The following is a 21,265-nucleotide window of genomic DNA, read 5'->3' as shown; positions in this document are numbered from 1 at the left end:
TCTGTGGATGATTTTATCTTCTTCCTTTTTTTTTTTTTTTTGTTTACCTTGGCCGTTTATTTTTCTCGTCTTTTCCCATCCTGTTACTTTGGGAGCGTATGTTTTTCCTTCATGCTGGACATCAGTTTTGGTTAACAGTTGATACCATTGGTCTAGCCTGCATACTTCAGCGGTTATTGTTTGATGTTTTAGCATAGAATACTATAAAATAATTGACACGGCATTTGATTGCACGGCGTCATTGGTACCACGTGGCTTACAAAGGCCTCTGTTCTCAAGACGCAGAAGATTCTTTTTGTTAAATGGACCAAGTCTAACTGTATACAGTGATTATCCGTCAAAAAAATACCCAGAACTCGTCAAGGGAGTTCCAACTTTAGTGCCCGAAACAAACCCTCCATGCAACATTATTACTATCATACATTATAATCTTTGTCAAAAAAAAAAAAAAAAAAAAAAAAACACCAGTGCCATCTCAGTATTAGGTCAGCCACTCAAGAGACACGTCATCCTCGACCTTGACGGTGGTATACTCCGTCACCCGCCACAGAGCCGAGGATTTGTGCCACTTCCAAGCAAGCCAAGATATCGAGATCACCATGGCCGCACCGCCGATACCCGTCGCGGAACCCCAGAAGGCTTGGACGTCGTAGTACTGCTTGTAGAAGTCGGCGTTCTCAAAATCCATGTAGCGACCAAAGGGCCGCAGGCCAAAGACGCTCGTCTTGCACAGGCAGTTGTTGAGCCCGCCAAACGACTGCACCAGCATTATGGCGAAGAGGACGGCGACGGCGAGCAGGTTCGGAACGACCATGGCGCTGCGCACCTTGGGGTTGGGCTCCTGAAACACCCCCAGGATCAGCCACGAGGGGAGGACCAGGAGCCACCAGCAGAGGTACAGCAGCGAGCGGCAGCCCAGGCCCTGCGTCGGCGTGTTGAACGACACCATGAAGGCCATGCCGAAGCTGGTGGTCACGACGCCCTGGCTGATGAGCCACACCGCTATCCATCCCCACGGTCGCTTCGTCAGATCGGTCTGGAACTTTTTGTGTCTGTTGCTCACCGACAGGTCCGGGACGTCTAGCGTCGCTTCCCTAGGGTTTTTGATCATGTCGAGGACTGTGTCGGCGACGCCGCAGTACCGAAGGGTGCGTCCCTGTCCCATGTATTCGCCAATGTCAAAGTCCTCTGTCTTATCAGCGCGCCTTCGACCACCGTGATGTGCCTGCCAAAAGGTCATCGGCAGGGTCGGCAGCACCGTCGTGGGGAGCAGCCTGTCGATATTGAACAGCCATCGCTGAATGAGCTCGCTGCAACGAGTGGCAGACGTCGGGTTGCGGTCGATGACGGTCGCGAAGAGCATGACGGGCACCCAGGAGAGGAGCAGCCCGAGGGCGAGCGAGTGGGCGGTGGTGTTGTCGCCCAGCGTAGCAAACGAGATGACTATCGAAAATGCAAACGCCATCCCGAACCAGCCGATGCTGATAAAGATAGGATAAACCCCTTTGCGCCTCTGAAGGCGCAGTTGGAATGCGAGGTGTTGGTTGAGGTTGGCCAGAAGCTTGCTTTGTCTTGTCGAGATCAAACCAGGCTTGAAATAAGGGTACAAAATGCCCTTGAGAAGGGCCGAGTCTCGACGCAAGTCGCGGCCGGCTTGCTCATGTCGAGGGTACTCGTACTGGTTGATGCAGCTGAGGATGTAGAGGGCATCACGTATCTTATCTCTATCCTCCTCAAGTGTGAATAGGCCATCCTTGACGGAACATTGATGGATCAGCACAATATTCCAAAAGGTAGTCGTCAGGGCGGCAGCCGGAGCGCCGACCCAGTTGCCAAACGCAGCCAGGTTCTTTCTCCAGCGGTCCGATAACGACTCGTAAGGGAGTTGGCTCATCAGGGCGATGGCTGGAAGCACCCATGTTGTCAGGATCTGGAATGCGTCGATAACGTTGTTGTATTGGGGGTCTCGGCCGCAGAACTCCTCGCAGCCTGCGAGTGTAAGAACTATTTGTGGTCTGGCTGACTTGTTCTTGAGGCCATACAATTCATATTTCCAAAAGTATAAATCCCTTATGGGGTCGGCTTTGTTCATATTCGTGTAATTGCTCAAGGCCTTACTGTAACACTCTGTAAAGTTTGCCCCAGAGACGGCTGTAACCAACAGGCTACTACAAGCCCATCCGATTAAGAGTGCTCTGCCCATCGTATCAGGCTTGGGTCTGTGTTTCTTTCTTTGTAGGTCAATGTTAGGTGATATACTCTCGGGTCGCACGACTTTCTTTATTAAACAAGAGAAGTGCGACGTGTTTAGTCTTTATCACTGGCAGTCCGTCCTTCATGTGACGTGACACCCCCTCTGTGCTTCATAGGAGCCAGCGAGCAGAAAACCAGGACACATGACCACCGCCCAAATAAATATCAAGGCTGTTGGTTGCCTCTCGGGGGACAAATCTGTATGGGTTAATCTGCATTGGGAAACCTGTTCGGATCTCCTTTGGTCCTTCTGCCTCCCCTCGACGCCTGAATAGGCCATCACTTGATAGGTCATTTAGAGGGCGATTTGAGTCACTTTGCACCCGGGACTGCGCGTATCCTTCCCCGTCCCTCCTTGGGATTGCGCCGGCTGAATCAGAGAGAAATGCGCACTCTGTAGCACACGCACACCTGGAAAGGCGCAAAGCTGAGGCTGAAAGTTTAGGGTTGCACCGCTTGGGCAGCGCCGCTGTCCATTGGAGGCAAGTCTCGCTTAACTCTCTCTTTCTAACTGGGTGATTGGTCAGGTGGGCTTGTTGCTGTGTCTCACAAACCATTCCAAAGATTGGGGAATTCTGGCCGAGTAGTTCGAAACCATTCTCTAGGAGTACTGCTCAGTTAGTTTGAGGAAAAGGAGAACAAGATATGTTTCTTAGCTGAACCCACGCCCAAACGGGTGATGGAGAAATAAGCAACAGTGTAAAACATTGCAGAAAAGACAAATTCATAAGAGCATTGGCGAACTGCAAAAAAATGAAGCGAACCAGTTTTAAGGCAACAAGTGCTGATAAGCTAAACGCCCAGAGTCTAGATTCAGCTTAGACCTTCGAGCGATAAGGTGTAGAGAACACATCCAGCGTAAGTAACAATCACCTTTTCTCTGGAACTCGGATTTATCCTTGTCAGCTTTATTTCAGCCAATAAAAGCGTAGGAAGGACCGCCGAGCTGCTGAGAAAAGCTCTACTTTCTCGCCGATGGATGCAATGGACGAGTGGCTGAAACGATCTTTAACCTCAATATTTGGGCTTCGTTTCGTGACACGATGCCGTTGTCATATAGCTGTCACCAGGTAACCCAAAGTCTATGCAACCAAATCTACAAATACCTTACTGTTTACATGTCCTTCTCCATCTCTTCGACATGCTTCCTGATCTTGTTAAACTGCCAAGGCCAGTTAACGACGTAGAGGAATGGGCGCAGACTGATGCAAAACCAACCCGTCAGTAAACTCTCAAGAATATGTAATCAGGGGGTGTCATAAACATTCAAAAGACTCACTCGTGTCTGTTGTCGTCCGGGTTATACGCGGACAAGTGGACGCTGGGGGTGATGATGGTAGCCTTGTGTCGGTTGATGGCATAGAACCTGAAGAAGAGGAAAACCTTCTCTGCAATCTCGCGAGGACCGAAGCCAGGACGCTCCTTCCATTGGCTGAGGAGGCGCAGGTACGCCGACCATGGACCGAGCTTGTCAACCTTGCGGAGAATTCCCTGTTGTAAGGTTTTATTGTTAACGATGATCGCTCAAGCCCCATCTGGCGAGAAAATACCTACAAAGTCAGACAGTTCCGAATACGTCAAACCCATCTCCACCTCATCAGCTTGAACGCCGGCCGAGAGAGGAAGCAGCTCAGCCGATGGGATTGCATCGATGAACTCAGACATGATGCTCAGGTCCCAGTTGTCGCGTGCCCAGCGCTGGAAGTCCTTGGCATCGTTTTTGGATATCGATCCCAGGGGCGCCAGGTCCGCAGAGCTGGCATCGTACTTGGTGTAGTACCCACGGAGGTTCTCGTCGACGTTGCCTGATCCCAGCACAAGTAAAGAAGCTCCGGCTCGCGGAAGTCCTCGAGCTTGCGTGGATAACTGAGCAAGCTCATAAGATACCACCAGTCGGTTTCTGGCCTGAATGTTTTGCTTCGCCAGGTTTTCGCTATTGGTGCCCCCTTCGACTGCATACTTGGGTTTGAAGCCACCGAGTGCGCTTGCGATGATCGATTCGTGGGCCTGGACAGCGTTATCGATGTTGATGTCAGTGTGGTAAGCGCCAAGGCGTTCCGCCAGTCTCTTCGCCCTTGATCGAGTTTCGTCTGAGCTGTTGACTGTGCCCATGAAGCATGTGTGCAGCAGCTTGCCAACTATTTCCTCTGGTGACTCGGGTACGTAGTCCTTGATGCCCGTAACCTTGCGCAAGTCGTTCAGTGTGTTTTCTTCGCCCTTCTTGATGGAGAGAAAGACCAGTTTGGCCATGCCGTAGACAAACAGAGCAACAGATGAGCTGTCAAGTCCTCCAGATAATGCCAGGAAAAAGCCGGCACCTGAGCTGCGGACTAAATACTGCCACAGGTACACTGAGGTAGCCATGTGAATCTCCTCCATGGGGTCCAAGATGCGAATGGGGATTTCCGAGGCGATCAACTTGTTCGATCTGAAAATTTCCTCACTTGGGCGGGCCAACTCAATATCACAGTCGATTCGAGGATACTCGGGTTGACGGGCGGCTTGTACGTTTCGACTGGCACTAGTCCTGTAGCTCCGAACTCGTTCGAGGTCGACAGTGGCGACAGTGACTTCTACGGGGAGAAGGGAGAACTGTGATGACTGAGCCAAAACTTCACCGTTCTGGATGATCATGCTACTTCCATCACTGGAGTACCCATGTATGTGAGTAACATATTGTAATCCAGATAGAGTTAGATCCAACTGGACTTACAAGAGCATTCTAGCCTCGCCATCGATTCCAGATGCATTTGCATAGACATATAGTCCACCATTGCTACGTGTCGAATTCGAGATAAGGTTCAGGCGCGTACCAAGCTTACGAAGCTCGGCGTGCGAGGCACTCGAGTTCTTCAAGTTATACAGTTAGTTACCTTATCTCAACTTTGCTCTGACCCGTTTTTCAATAGCAGCTGTCAAAGTGGTATGACTTACAAGAATGATTTCGGCGCCGTTAACTTCACACGTGTAAGATTAGCGTATGTTTGGTTGCTAGACGCAGACTAGATTACCACACAATCAAGGTCTGGGGGGTGCACATACGGCCACTGAAGATTGATGGGTTCCTAGGGACAAACAGCTCCTCGCAGGTCTCGCACGTCACAGAAGTATCGGGAGTCTCGAGGATGAAATCACCAATTGGAACCGTAGTTTGCCCGGTGACATCCCGTACAACTTTGTGCAGCTTGTGCGTCTCTACCTGACGCTCTTTAACCCATGCCGTAAAGTGTCGGGGCTCACGATAGAGGCCATCTCCGGCAAGTGCTGTCAAGTGGCTGTTTCAGTAATAGGTTTTCGAAGAGCTACAAGTGCTCAAAGAACACATACGAACCTTGCTTTGCCCGAATAGCATATATCTTCTTGTATGTACAGAGCACACGACAGTTGTACTGCACGTTCCTGGTCTTGACACCCAAGCCCAGGTCGACGAGCATGTCCTTGCAAACAGGGTCTGAGATGATTTCAGCAAGGACCTCCCAACTGTGAAGCTCGGTATCGCCCTATATGTGTTCATGTTTTTCAGTTGGTTGAAGCTCTATTTATTTGAGCCAGGAAAGAGTGACACAACTGGGCCATCCATCTCAGAGCTCTTATCAAAACTCTGACCAGGGACCTGAGCCAAAAACATACTTCAAGATGATGATCAAGACATCCATATCCTGGAATCTCCAACTCCGGGCCTGTTCGAAGAGTTGCACCCTTTTCTTTGGCAAGCTTGATGGACTCTAGAATACGATCTCTGTTTCCCACAAAGTCGAGCGGAACACTTGGCAGCGTCGCTGCAGCGACTGTCACGAACCTCATGTTGGCGTTGTGAGGGGCTATTTGATACCAATCAGAGAGAGGTTAGCTAAATTCGTGTCTTTCCAGCACAAGAAACCCATGCCTGAGAGTCCTTAAAGGAGTAGAGAATCTGGATGTTTTCACCTTAAAAGCTCCTAAAAGCAGCTAAAAGAGTAATGAAGAAGCACTCGTTTTCTTCAATTTTAGGATTCAGCTGAAGTCTTTATATTGCGTTTCATTGATGAGTGAGTCTCAGATAGTGTGACTCGCTATAGTGTACCACACCCCAATACTGAGCTGCCCCGCAGTGCAGCTTTATCAAGCCATGCAGGGGTTCCGGCAACCGTTAAAGTGGGTACATCCCCGCACGCGCGCGCAAGAGGATTAAGAAAAAAAAAAAAAAAGTTGGGAACGCGATTGGAAACTCCGCTCTTTTGCCTTTTGCCGTGAAAATTCAGCATCCAATAGACCTGGACCCTACAGGTCAAAGCCATTCTTTCAACAAACCTCCCGGGACGGTGAAGTGCCATGCGGTAATCCTAAACTCCAAAAATGCCCCGTCGCGCCGCTTCCCCAGCTGCCTCTGAGCACGAAGTTGATATCCTCGGCTCTATTTTCGCAAACGATAACGATATCGAAGTCAAGACCAAAGCGAAGAAGCGGACTGGTGGCCATGACGAGATCGATCTTGATATCGATGCACTGCTCAACGGTGCCGGAGATGGCGGAGAGGATGACGATGAAGCGCTCATTGCGCTGCAGCAGGCTGCATCCTTTCGCAAGACGACCAACTTGAAAGGAAAGACAGGCAAGAAGTCTGGCGGATTTCAAGCCATGGGTAAGAAGCTACTTTCCTACTCCTTGCAACAGAAAGGCTGGCAATCTCTCCTTCTAGGACGCTTTGTTACTGACCAGCATCTCTAGGTTTAAACCCAAGTCTACTCCAAGCTATTACTAGGAAAGGATTCTCAGTCCCGACACCTATCCAGCGCAAGTCTATACCCTTGATTCTTGACCGCCGCGATGTGGTAGGAATGGCTCGGACCGGTTCCGGAAAGACGGCCGCCTTCGTTATTCCAATGATCGAGCGCCTCAGGGCTCACAGCCCGCGAGTCGGTGCCAGAGCCTTGATCATGTCGCCTTCTCGAGAGCTCGCACTGCAAACACTCAAGGTTGTCAAGGAGTTCGGCAAGGGTACCGACCTGAAGACTGTTTTGCTTGTCGGTGGTGACAGTTTGGAGGACCAGTTCGGCTTCATGACCACCAACCCGGATATCATTATTGCTACCCCCGGTCGATTTCTTCATCTCAAGGTCGAGATGTCGCTTGACCTTTCTTCGATCAAATACGTCGTCTTTGATGAGGCCGATAGACTATTCGAAATGGGTTTCGCAACCCAACTCACCGAGATTCTGCATTCTTTGCCTCCCTCTCGCCAGACTCTACTCTTTTCCGCCACCTTGCCGAGGTCGCTTGTCGAGTTTGCCAGGGCCGGCCTCCAAGACCCCAGTCTGGTGCGTCTTGATGCAGAGACAAAGATCTCGCCAGATCTCGAGAGTGCCTTCTTTTCAGTGAAGGGCGCAGAGAAGGAGGGTGCGCTTCTTCACATATTGCAAGATGTTATAAAGATGCCGACGGGGACACCTGAAGGGTTTAAAGAGGATAAGGATGAGGGCTCCAAGAAGAGGAAGCGAGGTCCTGATCGCCCGAACCCCAAAGAGAAGCCGACGGAGCACTCAACGATTATTTTCACAGCAACAAAGTTCCATGTCGAGTACCTCACCTCAATACTTATCCAGGCTGGCTACGCCGTCTCCCATGCTTATGGTGCGCTGGACCAAACCGCACGAAAGATTCAGGTTGAAGATTTCAGGAGAGGCAAGACAAACATTTTAGTTGTCACAGACGTTGCCGCACGAGGTATCGATATTCCTGTTCTGGCAAACGTTATCAACTACGACTTCTGCGACCAGCCCAAAGTCTTTGTACACCGTGTTGGAAGAACGGCACGTGCAGGGCAGAAGGGATGGAGTTACAGCTTGGTGTCTGATATTGACGCCCCATACCTGCTCGATTTGCAGCTCTTCTTGGGAAGGAGACTTGTGGTCGGCCAGGACACATCGGCGAACGCAAACTTCGCCTCTGATGTTGTGCTGGGAGCACTACAACGGAATCCAATCGAAACGAATGTTGAGTGGGTGGAGAAAGTTGTACAGGAGTCACATGATATTGCCTTGATGCGGAGCGTGGTCGTAAAAGCTCAGAAGCAATACTTGCGTACTCGGGTCTCGGCGTCAAGTCAGAGCGCGAAGAGGGCAAGAGAGCTGACGGCTTCCAGAGCATGGTCACAACCTCATCTGATTTTCGGTGTAAACACCGACGACACCGAGGCACTCCGCGTGGAAATGCTTGCCAAAATCAGTGGCTTTAAGCCTCAGGAGACTGTGTTTGAAATTGGCCATGGAGGGAAAGGAACAATATCAGAGGCCGTCGAGGTCATGAAACAGTTGAGGAAAAGAGCGCCCGTAAGAAAATCCAAAACCGACAAGGACGCTAATGATGAGGACGAAGATGTTCCGATCATCAAGCGCGCAAAGTCGGATGAAAGCAGTGATGAGGACGCTTCCTTCGATGAGGAGGACGACTTTGGTGCTGCAAACGACGAGTCCGATGAAGAACTCGAGGTGACAGTTTCCAACAACGCCGACGCGGCAAAGAATACTTCTGCATGGAGAGATTCGGAACATTTCATGACCTACACGCCTCGTCAATCAAATGTAGCAGAGGAGCGCGGTTACGGTGTAAATGCTGGATCAAATGGGGCAAACTTCCTCGAAGCCGCGCGCGACGTAGCAATGGACATCGCCAACGACGAAAAGTCCACTTCGTTTGGCGCACCAAATCGGGCGACGATGCGATGGGACAAGAAGAACGCCAAGTACGTGTCACGTGCACACGACGAGGACGGCAGCCGCGGCAACACCAAGATGATTCGCGGAGAGAGCGGTGTCAAGATTGCCGCAAGCTTCAAGAGCGGTCGCTTCGACAGGTGGCGCAAGGACAACCGTCTGGGTAAGCTGCCTGGAGTCGGTGAAGCTGAGACTGGGCTTCCCAGAGGTATGGGTGGTGGTGCTGTCGGTGGAGGTGGCCGTCGTTTCAACCACAAGCGTGAGGATGCGCCAAAGGAGGCTGACAAATTCCGTGATGACTACCACGTACGGAAGAAGCGTGTTGCTGAGGCCAAGGAGAAGAGAATTGGCAAGTTCAGGGACGGCGAGGGCAGCAAGCGTGAGATCAAGAACAATGATGATATTCGCAAGGCACGCAAGATCAAAGAGCTCAAGATGCGGAAGAACGCACGTCCGTCAAGGAAAAAGAAGAATTAATTTGCCACAGACGCATGCTACATGAATTCAATTTCACTAAATAACTCAGCCAGCAAAAATATGCTATTTGATGCCCGATAGTTGTGCCAAGTAGGAAATATTGTGTCCAAGACTTAAGACTTCCTCATCTAGCAAGCCGTGGTGCTGTTGCTTATGTAATGCGCCTGAAGTCGGTAACGTTTTATGAGGCTTATCTCCGCTTATCGTAGTCTCATCCCGCACTCTTGAAGTCGCGGCTTCCTTGACATCACATATAGACCAGAGTACCTGAAGTAGTCGCGCGTCAAGTTATAACAGCACCAGCATCGACAGAAGAATCACTGCGCTTCTATCCTCATAGCCCTTTAGAGGGAACTTCACGGTTTTGAATCTACAACAATCAAACAAACAGCGCCTCACCAGACGAGGAAATGGCTAGCACAGACAAGCCGGCCGATGATCGCGATGCGATAGACATTCTAGAGGCAGAAACCAAGGAGGCAACCAAGGATACCGAAATCGACCGCATTTTAAATGCCTTTCGTCTCGATGCGTGAGTTTCAGTCGTTCCAAAAACACAATACAATGACATGTCTCGATGTCTTGGCATAGTATCGAATTCACCATTAACCCTACCCGCCCGTTTGTCCCCTTCTCCAGGTATGCCGTCCTCGGCCTGCAGCCAGGCGTGCCCGAATCCGACATCAAGATCACCTACCGCAAAAAGTCACTCCTGATCCACCCGGATAAGACGCGAAACCCGATGGCGCCCGAGGCGTTCGACCGACTCAAGAAGGCGCAGACGGAGCTGATGGACGAGAAGCACCGGGCGCTGCTGGACGAGGCCATCTCGGACGCGCGGATGCTGGTGCTGCGCGACAAGAAGTGGACGGTCGACAGCCCGGAGCTCAAGACGGACGAGTTCAAGAAGCTGTGGGCGGACAAGACAAAGTACGTGCTCATCGAGAACGAGCAGCGGAGGAGGAGGCAGCTCAAGGGCCAGATGCAGGAGGAGGGTAGGCAGCAGCGCAAGGAGGAGGCAGAGATCGAGGAGCGCAAGCGCAAAAGGCAGCACGACCAGGACTGGGAGGCGACGAGGGATCAGCGCATAAGCAGCTGGAGGCAGTTCTCGCAGAAGAAGTCGGGCGAGTCGAGCAAGAAGAAGAAGAAGTTGAAGCCTATTGGTTGAGAATGAGCAAGACTGGTTGAATGTTTGTGGAGCTGATGGCTGGAACGGGACTGGGGAATGTTACCCTCCCAAAGGCTTCTTCTGGAGATGGCACTCATCAAAAGGGGTTAACTCGGTGTTCCAAAAAAAAAAAAAAAAAAAAAAAAAAAAGAGATGCCGGCAGGTGGGCATACGGATCCGATTACCACATTATTCTTGATCCGCGAGGGCAGATTGGGGTGGATGATGAGGAGCTACGTGAGTTCTAATATCGAATCAATTTCTGGCAAGTCCCCTGACCAAACAACATGTCACAGGCATTCCACTATTCTAAGTGGCAGTAGTTTTTGTTTGGCTCCTTGCAACAACGGTCGTAGTCGCCATCCGAGGCATGACAAAAGAAGATTGCGCGCGAACTCGGCATTCCCTGGCCAGTCTGCACAGTAATCCGCTAATTACAAAAAAAAAAAAAGATTCTCGGGTCCAACGGAGGTTGACATGGTAGGTAAGATGGCTAGCGCTTCGTCTGTGATCACTATAACCAAGAACCGCAGTGGCTAGCTTGCTAGGTACAGCAAGCCTCTGCCTACGAAGGTGTACTATACTGCAAATGACGTGGGGGTTCCGCTAGGGCGTGGAGCGCTTGGGGGACAGAGGGGCCTGGCTATCTCGCCATCGACGAATGTGTTATCTCCGTGGTGAACCCGGCCATGAAACCGTGACAGCTCATGTCACAATCGCGAGTCATATGTTTTCGTTTTGGAAATGTTTTTGACATCATGTAAGCAAGTAAAAAGGCAATAACACGGAAGCACGCAATCAACATGTTCCCACAGGCCCACAAGGAAGCCTCAACGGCAAATCACATACCTGCGTTGCTGCGAATGTGGTTTGTCAGTCCTGAACAGCGGTGAGGATGTCCATGGATGTGCTGAATTGATATGGTTTGGGATTTATTTTTATTTATTTATTTTTTTCGGCACAGATGTGATATCGGCAACGAAGAAACTGAATTACTAGTGCGTAGGTATTTCCGCCTGGTCCGGTCCATTCTGGGATGGACCTTTCGTATCTTGGGAGGGAAATGAGGTGGGCAAAAGTAATTCCATTGGGAGTCGCATTCTGCGATGCTGCTATCAAGGTCGAACAAGTCGAGCAAATCTTCAATTCTCTTGAGAAAAAAAAACGGATAGACTCATGTCCGGTTGTAACTTAACTCATGTGTTTATTGGCTAACGACCAGTACAGAAGCCCCGTCCGTATACTCCGTATCTATCCAAAGTCAATTCCGTCGATTCGCAGGAGGGGCAGGTCTGTCTAAAAAAAAAAATTCATATCTACTCCTCTTGTTTTTTCAGACTTTGGCGGAGGGCCCTTTCCTGACAGCCCGTGGCAATTCGTCACTTCTTGTGCAGAGAGTAGTAGCAATAACATGATGCAAAAGTAAATGAGTAATAATAACAATAAATGGAGGCTGTATAATAAACAAAAATCAGTTCCCGGGTATTTAAAAGATGCAACCCGCTTTCTCGCACAAACGCCAAGCCAGAGTAATATCCTTTCGTTTCAATGCCTCGCCGGCGCGTGCGCCATGCAAGATCTCGTCATTCTTTTCGTTTGTCTTTTGTTTTTTCGTCTCTTTTTATCCCGTATCTGTATGTATAGCGATCAGACCCGCCAAGACATCTGCTCTAGATCGCTGACAAGTTTGTTGAACACGAGCCGAAAACTAGCTTCATGCCGACTTGGTGGAAGAAGCACCGCTAGAGCTCCCCGAAGACATGGACGCAGAAGAGTTTGCGCGCTGGGCCTTGACGCGATCACTGAAAAAAAAGCAATCAAAAATTCCCTGTCAGTCTCATCCCAAAGATAGGTTCGGTAAAAACAAGGTTTCTGTTGTCGGTGCTTATTTATCGCTAGGCCGCTCAAAACTTGGCCCTTTGATCGGCAAGCTTTTGCTTGGCAAATAAATGCCAAGAGAAACGGATTCTCTGGGCGCATTGTTTAAAAAAGGCTTCCAAGAGATTCTGGTGGTATTGCTTATTTGTGGAGGTTTGCAGGGATTGTAAAAAAAGAGTTAAGACAACAATATCACTTACTATGCGGCGCGGTCAGAGTGAACGACGGCCTTCCATGTTGCACCACCAGCCTTGATCTTGAACTCGCAAGGGCGGCTGTCGAGGACGGACTTGAGATCGTTGGTGGAGGTTTGGTGAGGCATCTTTGCGGATGTAGTAGGATGTAGGTTTGGGTTTATAGTGTTAGGTTTGGTGTTGAAGTGTGGTTCAGAGAACAGGTTCGTTGTGAGTTGAACTGAATATGTAAGAAACTTATAATATTCCCCTGGAAGTGTCTTTTAAGGTTGATGTGGAGGAGCTAGAAAGGGGAAGGAGGGGAGGGCAGAAACTCGGCTTCTTATATCCAGTGGAAATCGCTCACAGTGTGATGCTATTCCGCGGGCCCTCAAAACGTGATATGAAGGGGTTCGAACCTTGAGACTGGGGTTGGGTAGGGTCCAAAAGGGTACGTCCTAGACTAGGTACCTGTTTCCAGGTACTTTTAGCTAACGGAGTAGAGGAGGAAGGGGTGTGGGTCTAAGGAGGTCGCCATTTTTGGAGGTGTAGCATGCATTCGTTGAATCGTTACCAAGGCGGGAGAAGCACGACGTATTGTTGTTGCCATCCAAATTGGGTTTTCCCAGCTTTCCCCGGAAACGCTTGGCTATGTCACTTTACTATCTAAAGTCGGATGAGTGGTTTTTTCCTAATGCATCTCTCCCTGGAGGAACCCGGGAAGGCCCTACCATTTCCATCACTTTTTCATTCCAGGTTCCCACAGAATCTATCGAAGACGGCCCCACCGGGCCAGGCCAGTCCTGTCCGCCACACCTTGCTACGCATTATCTGGCATTAATAATAGTCAGCTCTCCATTAGGTACAAGTATGTACCAATAGGGCAGTACTTTGTAGAGACGAGATTCGCCTTAGGTACATGCGCGGAGTATATACCAGCTAGTTGACACCGAAATCCGCGTCCGCATCCTTCGTCTCGCGATTCGCGAATCTCGGGGGGTAAAAGTCCGAATCTAATTACATTCGTTAAAACAAGATGTGTATAGCCAAGGCCGCAATGGTTGGGAAGATATTTCACCCTTCCGATAAAGCCGTGGCGTCCAACGTAAGGGAAAAGTGATGAGGAAGAAAATAAAACACAGAAACCCAAAATTGAATAGAATGTACGTACTAACTCAAAAACTACTGTACTTGAGATGCTTGAAGCCAAGACCGCCCCAGCTGCAGAATTCCGCAGGGGTCTGCCAACTTACCTAGAAGGGAAATTTGACCAGGCTCTTCACTGGCTGTGGCTCTTGCGTGTGAGACAAAAACAGCAAGACAAAAAAAAATGAACCGATCCTCTTGACTTATACCGACACAATCCCAGACCCTGCAATAATACCGAAACAGCTGTCGGTATCGGACAGTGACATCGATGGGGTGAATATTTATTTGTTCATTATTTTGTTCTACTTGGGACGGGGGGGTTTTTTTTCTTATTTTTTTCTGATTGCCTTGTCGATAATCTTCGACGCGCAGCGAGGTGGTATTGTAAAATGCCTCATTTATACATTATATACCAAAACACAATGTCACACGAAAGCCGTTGATCTACATGTTGGTCGGCTCAAGTGGTATAACTTACATTTTGTGGAGTGGATGGCTTATTGGGGTACAAGTCCAAGCCACTGGTTTGTTTTCTTTGCTTTTGCTTCTTTTCAAAGCTAGATTTTAGGCATTTACCGAATGACACCTTGCACAACTCGCCACATCAGCAACCGCCGAACAAACAGACTTTCAAACACGGATGAAAAACAAACAACAGTTGGTTGGGTGATCTCTGCTTCTAGAATATCCAAATGCATACCTAGTTACTCCATACGGAGCATGAGGTACTCCTAAACTCTATGTAGCCTGACAAGCATGACTAGTGAGCAGCTTGCTTCTCAGCTTCTGGCTGGACACTACTACTCTACACAGCCTCACTTCAGTACGCCGCTCGCCCTATCCGTATCGATTATCAAATTACCAAATTATCAATAAATCGTCCGCCTTACTCTTTGGTGAATGATAACCGCCATCCAGTATCTGAAACGAGCTGAGAAGATGATGCCGGCTACACTTGATGGGTTGTCGTCGGTGCGGATCCCGTCCTCAGATCAGACAAGAACATCGATTGTATCACAAGTCTGCGAAAAAGATCGATCATGTTTAGCAGCACCCTCATGAGAGTAATACCAAGTTCGCATCAACTTTGTTATTTTTTCATCAGCCGAAAAGCACATAATCATTCGTCATGGACGCCTGACAACACACGCCTTTGTGTAAGTTTGATTCATCAGGCGTGAAGCGAGCCAAGATTCTTGGCACGCCGGGTGATGCCCCAACCAACAGCAAATACATAAAAGTACGGCGACAATTGAGGGCTACATGAGCAGCCATGTACCATGCTTCTTCGTGATTGATGTACGATAGGTTAGGAATCAGTGCCGCCACACTGATTTGCAAAACAGCACTCGAGATTGGGGTTTCAAATTGCGGTTTTGTGAAATACTACCGCGGCATGCCAAGCAAATCGACCACTTACCGTGTGTTGTATGTAATTACTGTGTGTAAACTTATAATCTTCTCGGGCTCCATGCGCAGGCAAGTCGGCCCTTTACCCTGGGTTTCCAGTGCCCAGCCCGATATCGCCCCATTGACGTGTCCCCACAACTACTTGGAGACCCCTTGGAGTTAATTGGGTCTACCCCAACGTGGCGTTGCTTATTCACTCGTGCCCTCAACTTCTTTTTTCTTCTCTCTACAACAAGGACTGATAATCCTCGATTGCACAGCATTTTATCATATCGTAGATTCCACCCACCAAAATTGCAGATGGATCTAGACCTACAATCTTTGTACTTGACCACTGTACCTATGGGTGGGGAGCCCTCTTCAACCCAGTTAGCATTCCGCCTTCGCCGGCGAGAAACTGATGCTGGAACGCCGGCAGAGGGAGCTTCCGCAGAGAAGCGGCAAGCGAACAGGTGACCCGATAACCCGCCCCCTGGTTTGCAGCACGCATACAGTACTACAGTACATACATACAAGACCAATGTCGCCCCAAGGGTGACCCACGCCCTCCACGCCCTTTAGGTGACAAACGAGAAAAGCCGTTTGGGGCCGCACTATCATTTATTTTTAATGCACGTGAAATAAATTTCTTTTGCTGTTTTCGGCACCTCATCATGCAGTTGCGCGGTTGGTTGGATTTTCGGTAAATCGAGTCTGTGCATGATAGCCGTCTTTTGCGCGACAATATCTCTGTTGGACTTGCCTGTGTTTCCCTAAGACCCGTTGTGTTTGTTGTTCATTTCCACAAAACCCATAGAGGTGACTCTTTCTTGAGCGGGGACACACCGCCATCGCCATTGAATAACGAGAGAAAAACAAATCCCCGCCCCATCATCCACCAAAGCATATCGACAAATCAACAGGAAATGTCAACAAGCAGGCCGATCCCGGGGGGCTCCTCCAAGAATCCGGGCAGCTCGAGTCACGACTTTTCGACCTCATTCGTCGCCTCGTTTCGATCATCATCACCGATTGCTCAGGAGGTCATCGCGAGGGACCTCGCAGCCTGTTCGGACGATGAGGATCTCGGGGATGCAGAAGCCAATGGCCATGGACTGGATGTCTCCGATTCTGAAATTGACGGTGACAACCCATTGATGTACCGACGGCCGAGCGGCATAGCTTTTGGCACTGCGCGTCCCGTGCTGGCGGCGCAGAACGTTGAGGATTCCATCCTCACGAGGAATGAGTGGAAGCAGTCTCTGGATGCGGAAAGGAGTCTCCTTAGAGACAACCATATCCTTCCGCCAAAACACGCTCATCCTGAACAGCTCGGCTTGCTAGGACGACTGCGGAAGCGTTTCTTCAGCACCAAGGTGCCGAGGCCTAGCGGGTCCGATGAGGAGGCGGGGCCTGATCCGGCCGGTATCCCCACTGAGGAATCACCACTCCTTGGGGGCAGTGGTGACAATACACTCCGGCGTCATTCCTCGTCTGGCCCCGCGGTTGAAGGTGGCCATCTCAGCGAGACATGGGAAGCAGCTGTTGCGGCTGGTCATATCAAGACGACATGGCAGCGGGAGGCCAAGACATTGGCAGTGTATTCCCGCTCTCTTGTCGTCACATTTCTCCTGCAATATTCTGTCAACATAACCAGTATCTTGGCTGTTGGGAGGATCGGCAAGGTAGAGCTTGGGGCCGTCAGCTGTGAGTACATCATAAATCGACTAAACTATTCGGCATATCGACAAACAAGTGCTTACGCAAACTCTATAAACAGTGGCCACAATGAGTGCAAATATCCTGTGCTATGCTCCAATCCAGGGGCTGGCAACCTCTCTCGATACGTTGTGCGCTCAGGCTTATGGCTCCGGCCATAAGCACTTGGTAGGGCTGCAACTGCAGCGCATGACTGCGTTTTTACTTTTGCTCCTGTTCCCGATTGGAATCTTGTGGTTGCACGCCGCCGAACTTCTAGTCAAGTTCGGAATAGCCCGGCCGAGTGCCGAGCTGGCTGGGCTATACCTTCGAATCTGTATCTTTAGCATGCCTGCTTATGCTGTATTCGAGGCCTCGAAGCGTTTCGTTCAAGCACAGGGTCTTTTCCATGCAACCACCTATTGTCTAATGATCACCGCGCCGCTGAACGTGTTTGTCAACTGGTTCTTGGTGTGGAAGCTGGGGTGGGGGTTCGTTGGTGCTCCCGTATCCGTCGTGATCACGCAGAACCTTCAGCCTATCCTGTTGTTTCTGTACGTCCGTTTCGTGGACGGATATCAGTGCTGGGGTGGCTTCTCGAAGCGGGCTTTCTCGAATTGGGGTATGATTTCATGATATGCTCGGCATGCCGTGTCTGCGTTAAGGAAGCTAACCATTACTCTCTTACAGGTCCGATGATTCGACTTGCTATCCCTGGAATGTAAGTAAAAAAAAAAAATACTGATGGAAACTGGCCACTTTTCCTCAAATATATACTAATTTGCATATGTCTGCAGGATTATGGTTCGTACATCTCAACATAGAAGTTTCTGACGTGTCTCGTGTTGCTCGAAAAAAAAGCACTTTTCTTAAGGACTAGAAACACAACGAGACTGGCGGAAAGTAAAGAAAGAGCTAACCGAAAAATCGCCAACAGGTGGAGGCAGAATGGCTTGCCTTTGAGATCCTGACACTCATATCAGGCCGCTTCGGCACATCCCAGCTGGCTGCGCAGAGCGTCATTGTAACACTTGCCGCCACTACCTACCAGATTCCTTTCCCGCTTTCTGTTGCAGTCTCGACCCGCGTTGCCAACTTGATCGGTGCGAAGCTTCCCGATGCCGCAAAGACCTCGGCCAAAGTTGTGAGTGAAGCCATCAGATATCTTGAGAGTCGCCACGGGGAGAAACGAATAGCTAACAGCCATCGGTGTTGTTTTTGCTAGGCAATCGTCGCCGGGGTTATCATCGGTCTCTTCAACACGACGATCCTGTCCGTTTTCCGATGGAAGCTGCCACTTCTCTTTACAAAAGACCCCGAGGTTATTGAGATAGTTGCACGCACCATGCCCATTCTTGTGGTGCTACAGTTCTTCGACGCTGTATGCGCAATTTCTCAAGGTCTACTTAGAGGTCTGGGTCAGCAGGAGTTTGCTGGTTACTCAAACATCATCTCGTACTACGCCATCGCTCTGCCCATATCTTTTGCGACCGCCCTCGGACTCGGGTGGGAGCTCAAGGGCTTGTGGTTTGGTGTCACGATTGGCCTTGCAGTGTAAGTCAAGTCACAAGTCTGCGACGACTGACGTTCTGAAGAACAGAACCTTACTGACATTTTGGGGCATTTCTTCAACTTTTCTAGTGTCATGGTCGTTGAATATTCTTATCTTCGTTGGTACGATTGGAATCGTGCTGTACGTGACGCAGAGAATCGGAATGCATCGAACTAGAAAATATACCACGGTTTGTTTTTGTTACCAGATTATAAACCTGGCTTGATTATAATGACTCACTTACTCGTTTTAAAGATTTGAGGGGTTATTTTGTTATCTGCTCAAGATCATTCTACCGGTAGTACAAATTTGTTTGGATCACATGGCAATTAATTCTTTAAGGGGTTTTCCTCCCTGACTACGCATAGCGAGCATAGATAGGTACCTATATAATGATAAAATTCAGACTTAGTGGCTGCTGAAGAGCCGCCAAATCAAACTCAAAGAAATAATAGTTTCCTTTGACGCATGTCATGTTGTTCCCTCAAAATATCTTGTCAAGACACCAATGGGTGCGCGTTGGATGCTTGTTGCAACGCCGCGTAATCCATTGGACAGAAACCCCTCGGTAGATTCCTTGGGATGATGCATAGGCCTTCCAGCCTCAAACTCAAACCACTCACAGCAAGATCCCCCAGTTTAAGAGTTCACCTGACCTCCACTGCGAACCAACCTGCAATCTGCCACACTCCCTTCATTCAACTCGACACCAACTTTCTCCAACCTCTCTCTACTCCCAATGTTGGCATCAACATAGCGCAAGTCTGAGCCGAGAGTCGGCATCGACGATATCACGTCTTTCTTCAGCAGAAAAGAAAAGCAAATTGAATCGCCATTGCTGGGTACTAGAACAACTTCAACCAGATAGAGATGCCGATGCCACTTGCAGCAAAAGGTATGACCAGCTGATTTGCCTCAACTTCCCCCACAGCCAGAATTGGCACCAAATGATCGTCCATCTCCACGCCCCAGTCCAACCCTTTATGGCACAAGGCGTCGATGGGTTTTTATTTGTCTTTAGCAGTTGATCCAGACCGTCTTTGCTTCGTTGCAACTTGTCCATTCACTGAGTGGTGCTACCCCGCTTCGACCCCAAATGGGGCAAGCAATGCAAAACCTCCTACATACCGCCACCCTCAGTGCCCGACAAGGAGGGCTCCAACTCTAGGTGGCGAGAATTGGCTGCTCGAATGATCCGGGGCCTACGCAATCCTTCTTATTGCCCTACCTCTAAGGCCACCTAATTCAGTAGTTTTTGATTTTGCTACATCCTACGTTTTTTTCTTCTTTAAGCTCTTGCAATCATTCTTCTTTGTTCTCCAATAATCCTCCTTGGTTACATGCGTTGGCGAGTAATTAGCCCACAAAACCACCGAAGCCAATCCCCACTGTCGTTGTCAGTTTAGGGGCGGGTGTATATCACCATTTCCCCAGATCCACCCAACATTCAATACCTCCCCTCAGTATCTATTTAAAAAAAAAAAGCCCCCCAGTCGCAATGCCTCCTATTAACCATGCCGCAATATCAGTGGGCGTGGTCGCCGTCTCGGTGGCTGTCGCGGCTGCCTACGCCGTGTACGAGAACCCCGAGTTTCGTCGAATGGCCGACGACCTAAGACGCAGAATTGCAATCGCTCTTCATTCACTCGGCGACGGCATACAACCGGACGAACGTGAGCCTCGGTTTAACAGACCTGAAGATGCCGATGGATTCTTGCAGTCTCGTGCCGATGTCGGTGTTGACGCCGATGAGGAGACCAAGAGGAGGCAGCGAGATGAGCTGATGTACTGGAATGCTGTGCGTCTGGAGAAACAGCAAGAAAAGACGGACAATGAGAAACAGGCCGAAGACGAGGAGTCGTCATTCCAGCGCAACTCAATCTATAGCTCGACTACATTTGACAGCTTCCTTCAGCGTGACAAGACGGGCGAACAAGGTACCTACGTTCTCAACACCGGAGCTGACCCTCGCCCGAACGACGAGGGCCTGGTCCGTCGTCGGGGAGGCGGCTCCGAGGGCGTTCGTGGGCTCAATTCGTCATTCTTCAGCGCGAACCCCTTCTCTGATGAACATGGAATTGACACGGACGATGACCACTTCGCTGCCAATGCAAGGTCCATGTCGCCAGAGAAGGATGAGGCCATGAGCGATATTTATAATGCTACCGCCCCCACATCACCGTCCCGAGCTGCCTTTGTCGCTCCTACTACCTCGGCCGACCACAACATTGCCACGATTCTTTTCGATGCGCAACAACACGTCGAGCGGCTCGAGCAGGAGGTCAAGGCCCGTTCCGAGTCCAGCATGACAATGGATCTAGAGCCCAGCAAAGCCGAGGACACCGATAGTATCGATAATGAGGGCGCTCGTGACGCGTATGCCAGCATACAGGCATGGGCACAGGGCTCGCAGAACTCGACACAGGGATTCTACTCACCCTTGCCGACAACTCCAGAGGCGCCACTTTCAGAGGCCGAAATGGTCTCGGAAGGTGCTCTCACCCCAACCGATTCCATGTCGGTGATCAGCGCCCCACAGGGTACTGGGAATGAAACCACGTCGGCTCGAGGCGCCGATACAAAGTCCCAGGCGTCTTACGACCTTGTCAGCGATGACGAGGACAACATCCCAACCCCAGTCAGCTGGAGCGAGGTTGGCAGTGTAGTCAGCGAGCATGATGTCGGCCCCGTGCACGCCTAGATTCCAATATTGGAGATTTTTTTTTTTTTTCGAACGAGACACGGTAGCACACGCTACTCTCGCTGTCTGCCGAGTTATGTTTTCTTGTTTTGTTTTATTCACACGGAGTTTAAGGTCACAGGCGTGGGAGTTACC

At 49.9% G+C, this 21,265-nt stretch overlaps 6 protein-coding genes across 6 annotated transcripts; 4 read left to right on the top strand and 2 right to left on the bottom strand.

The window, feature by feature from the left end:
* Window positions 1–481: 481 nt before the first annotated feature.
* On the bottom strand, window positions 482–6,074 carry PgNI_11499 (uncharacterized protein; the record flags this gene model as incomplete). Its single annotated transcript, XM_031131465.1, has 11 exons — window positions 5,884–6,074; window positions 5,585–5,753; window positions 5,296–5,517; window positions 5,188–5,210; window positions 4,967–5,103; window positions 3,808–4,900; window positions 3,533–3,744; window positions 3,372–3,455; window positions 3,127–3,259; window positions 2,665–2,756; window positions 482–2,219 (listed from the first exon to the last, which is right to left on the bottom strand). The coding sequence occupies exons 1-11, from the start codon at window positions 6,055–6,057 to the stop codon at window positions 482–484; spliced, it is 4,077 nt and encodes a 1,358-aa protein (XP_030976699.1). The 5' UTR covers window positions 6,058–6,074.
* On the top strand, window positions 1,110–1,747 carry PgNI_11500 (uncharacterized protein; the record flags this gene model as incomplete). The annotated part of the gene is made up of 2 exons (XM_031131466.1): window positions 1,110–1,148; window positions 1,247–1,747. 2 exons carry the CDS (start codon window positions 1,110–1,112, stop codon window positions 1,745–1,747), a joined length of 540 nt encoding a protein of 179 aa, XP_030976820.1.
* Window positions 6,075–6,483: 409 nt separating the features above from the next.
* Window positions 6,484–10,590, top strand: PgNI_11498 (uncharacterized protein; the record flags this gene model as incomplete). The annotated part of the gene is made up of 4 exons (XM_031131464.1): window positions 6,484–6,874; window positions 6,961–9,396; window positions 9,825–9,954; window positions 10,014–10,590. Exons 1-4 carry the CDS (start codon window positions 6,589–6,591, stop codon window positions 10,588–10,590), a joined length of 3,429 nt encoding a protein of 1,142 aa, XP_030976970.1. The 5' UTR covers window positions 6,484–6,588.
* A 1,403-nt stretch (window positions 10,591–11,993) lies between these two features.
* On the bottom strand, window positions 11,994–12,892 carry PgNI_11497 (uncharacterized protein). Its single transcript, XM_031131463.1, has 2 exons — window positions 12,669–12,892; window positions 11,994–12,392 (listed from the first exon to the last, which is right to left on the bottom strand). The coding sequence occupies exons 1-2, from the start codon at window positions 12,788–12,790 to the stop codon at window positions 12,305–12,307; spliced, it is 210 nt and encodes a 69-aa protein (XP_030976976.1). The 5' UTR covers window positions 12,791–12,892; the 3' UTR covers window positions 11,994–12,304.
* Window positions 12,893–15,769: 2,877 nt separating this feature from the next.
* On the top strand, window positions 15,770–18,883 carry PgNI_11496 (uncharacterized protein). Its single transcript, XM_031131462.1, has 7 exons — window positions 15,770–16,886; window positions 16,960–17,499; window positions 17,568–17,598; window positions 17,675–17,681; window positions 17,815–18,021; window positions 18,103–18,431; window positions 18,519–18,883. Exons 1-7 carry the CDS (start codon window positions 16,106–16,108, stop codon window positions 18,604–18,606), a joined length of 1,983 nt encoding a protein of 660 aa, XP_030976975.1. The 5' UTR covers window positions 15,770–16,105; the 3' UTR covers window positions 18,607–18,883.
* Window positions 18,884–19,927: 1,044 nt separating this feature from the next.
* Window positions 19,928–21,130, top strand: PgNI_11495 (uncharacterized protein; the record flags this gene model as incomplete). The annotated part of the gene is made up of 1 exon (XM_031131461.1): window positions 19,928–21,130. One exon carries the CDS (start codon window positions 19,928–19,930, stop codon window positions 21,128–21,130), a length of 1,203 nt encoding a protein of 400 aa, XP_030976978.1.
* Between the last annotated feature and the right edge of the window lie 135 nt (window positions 21,131–21,265).

This window comes from Pyricularia grisea, chromosome VI (genome assembly GCF_004355905.1).
Source record: "Pyricularia grisea strain NI907 chromosome VI, whole genome shotgun sequence".
Taxonomy (NCBI): Eukaryota; Fungi; Ascomycota; class Sordariomycetes; order Magnaporthales; family Pyriculariaceae; genus Pyricularia; species Pyricularia grisea.
The sequence above is the reverse complement of the archived record's forward strand: the minus strand, read 5'-3'. Positions and strand labels throughout refer to the sequence as shown.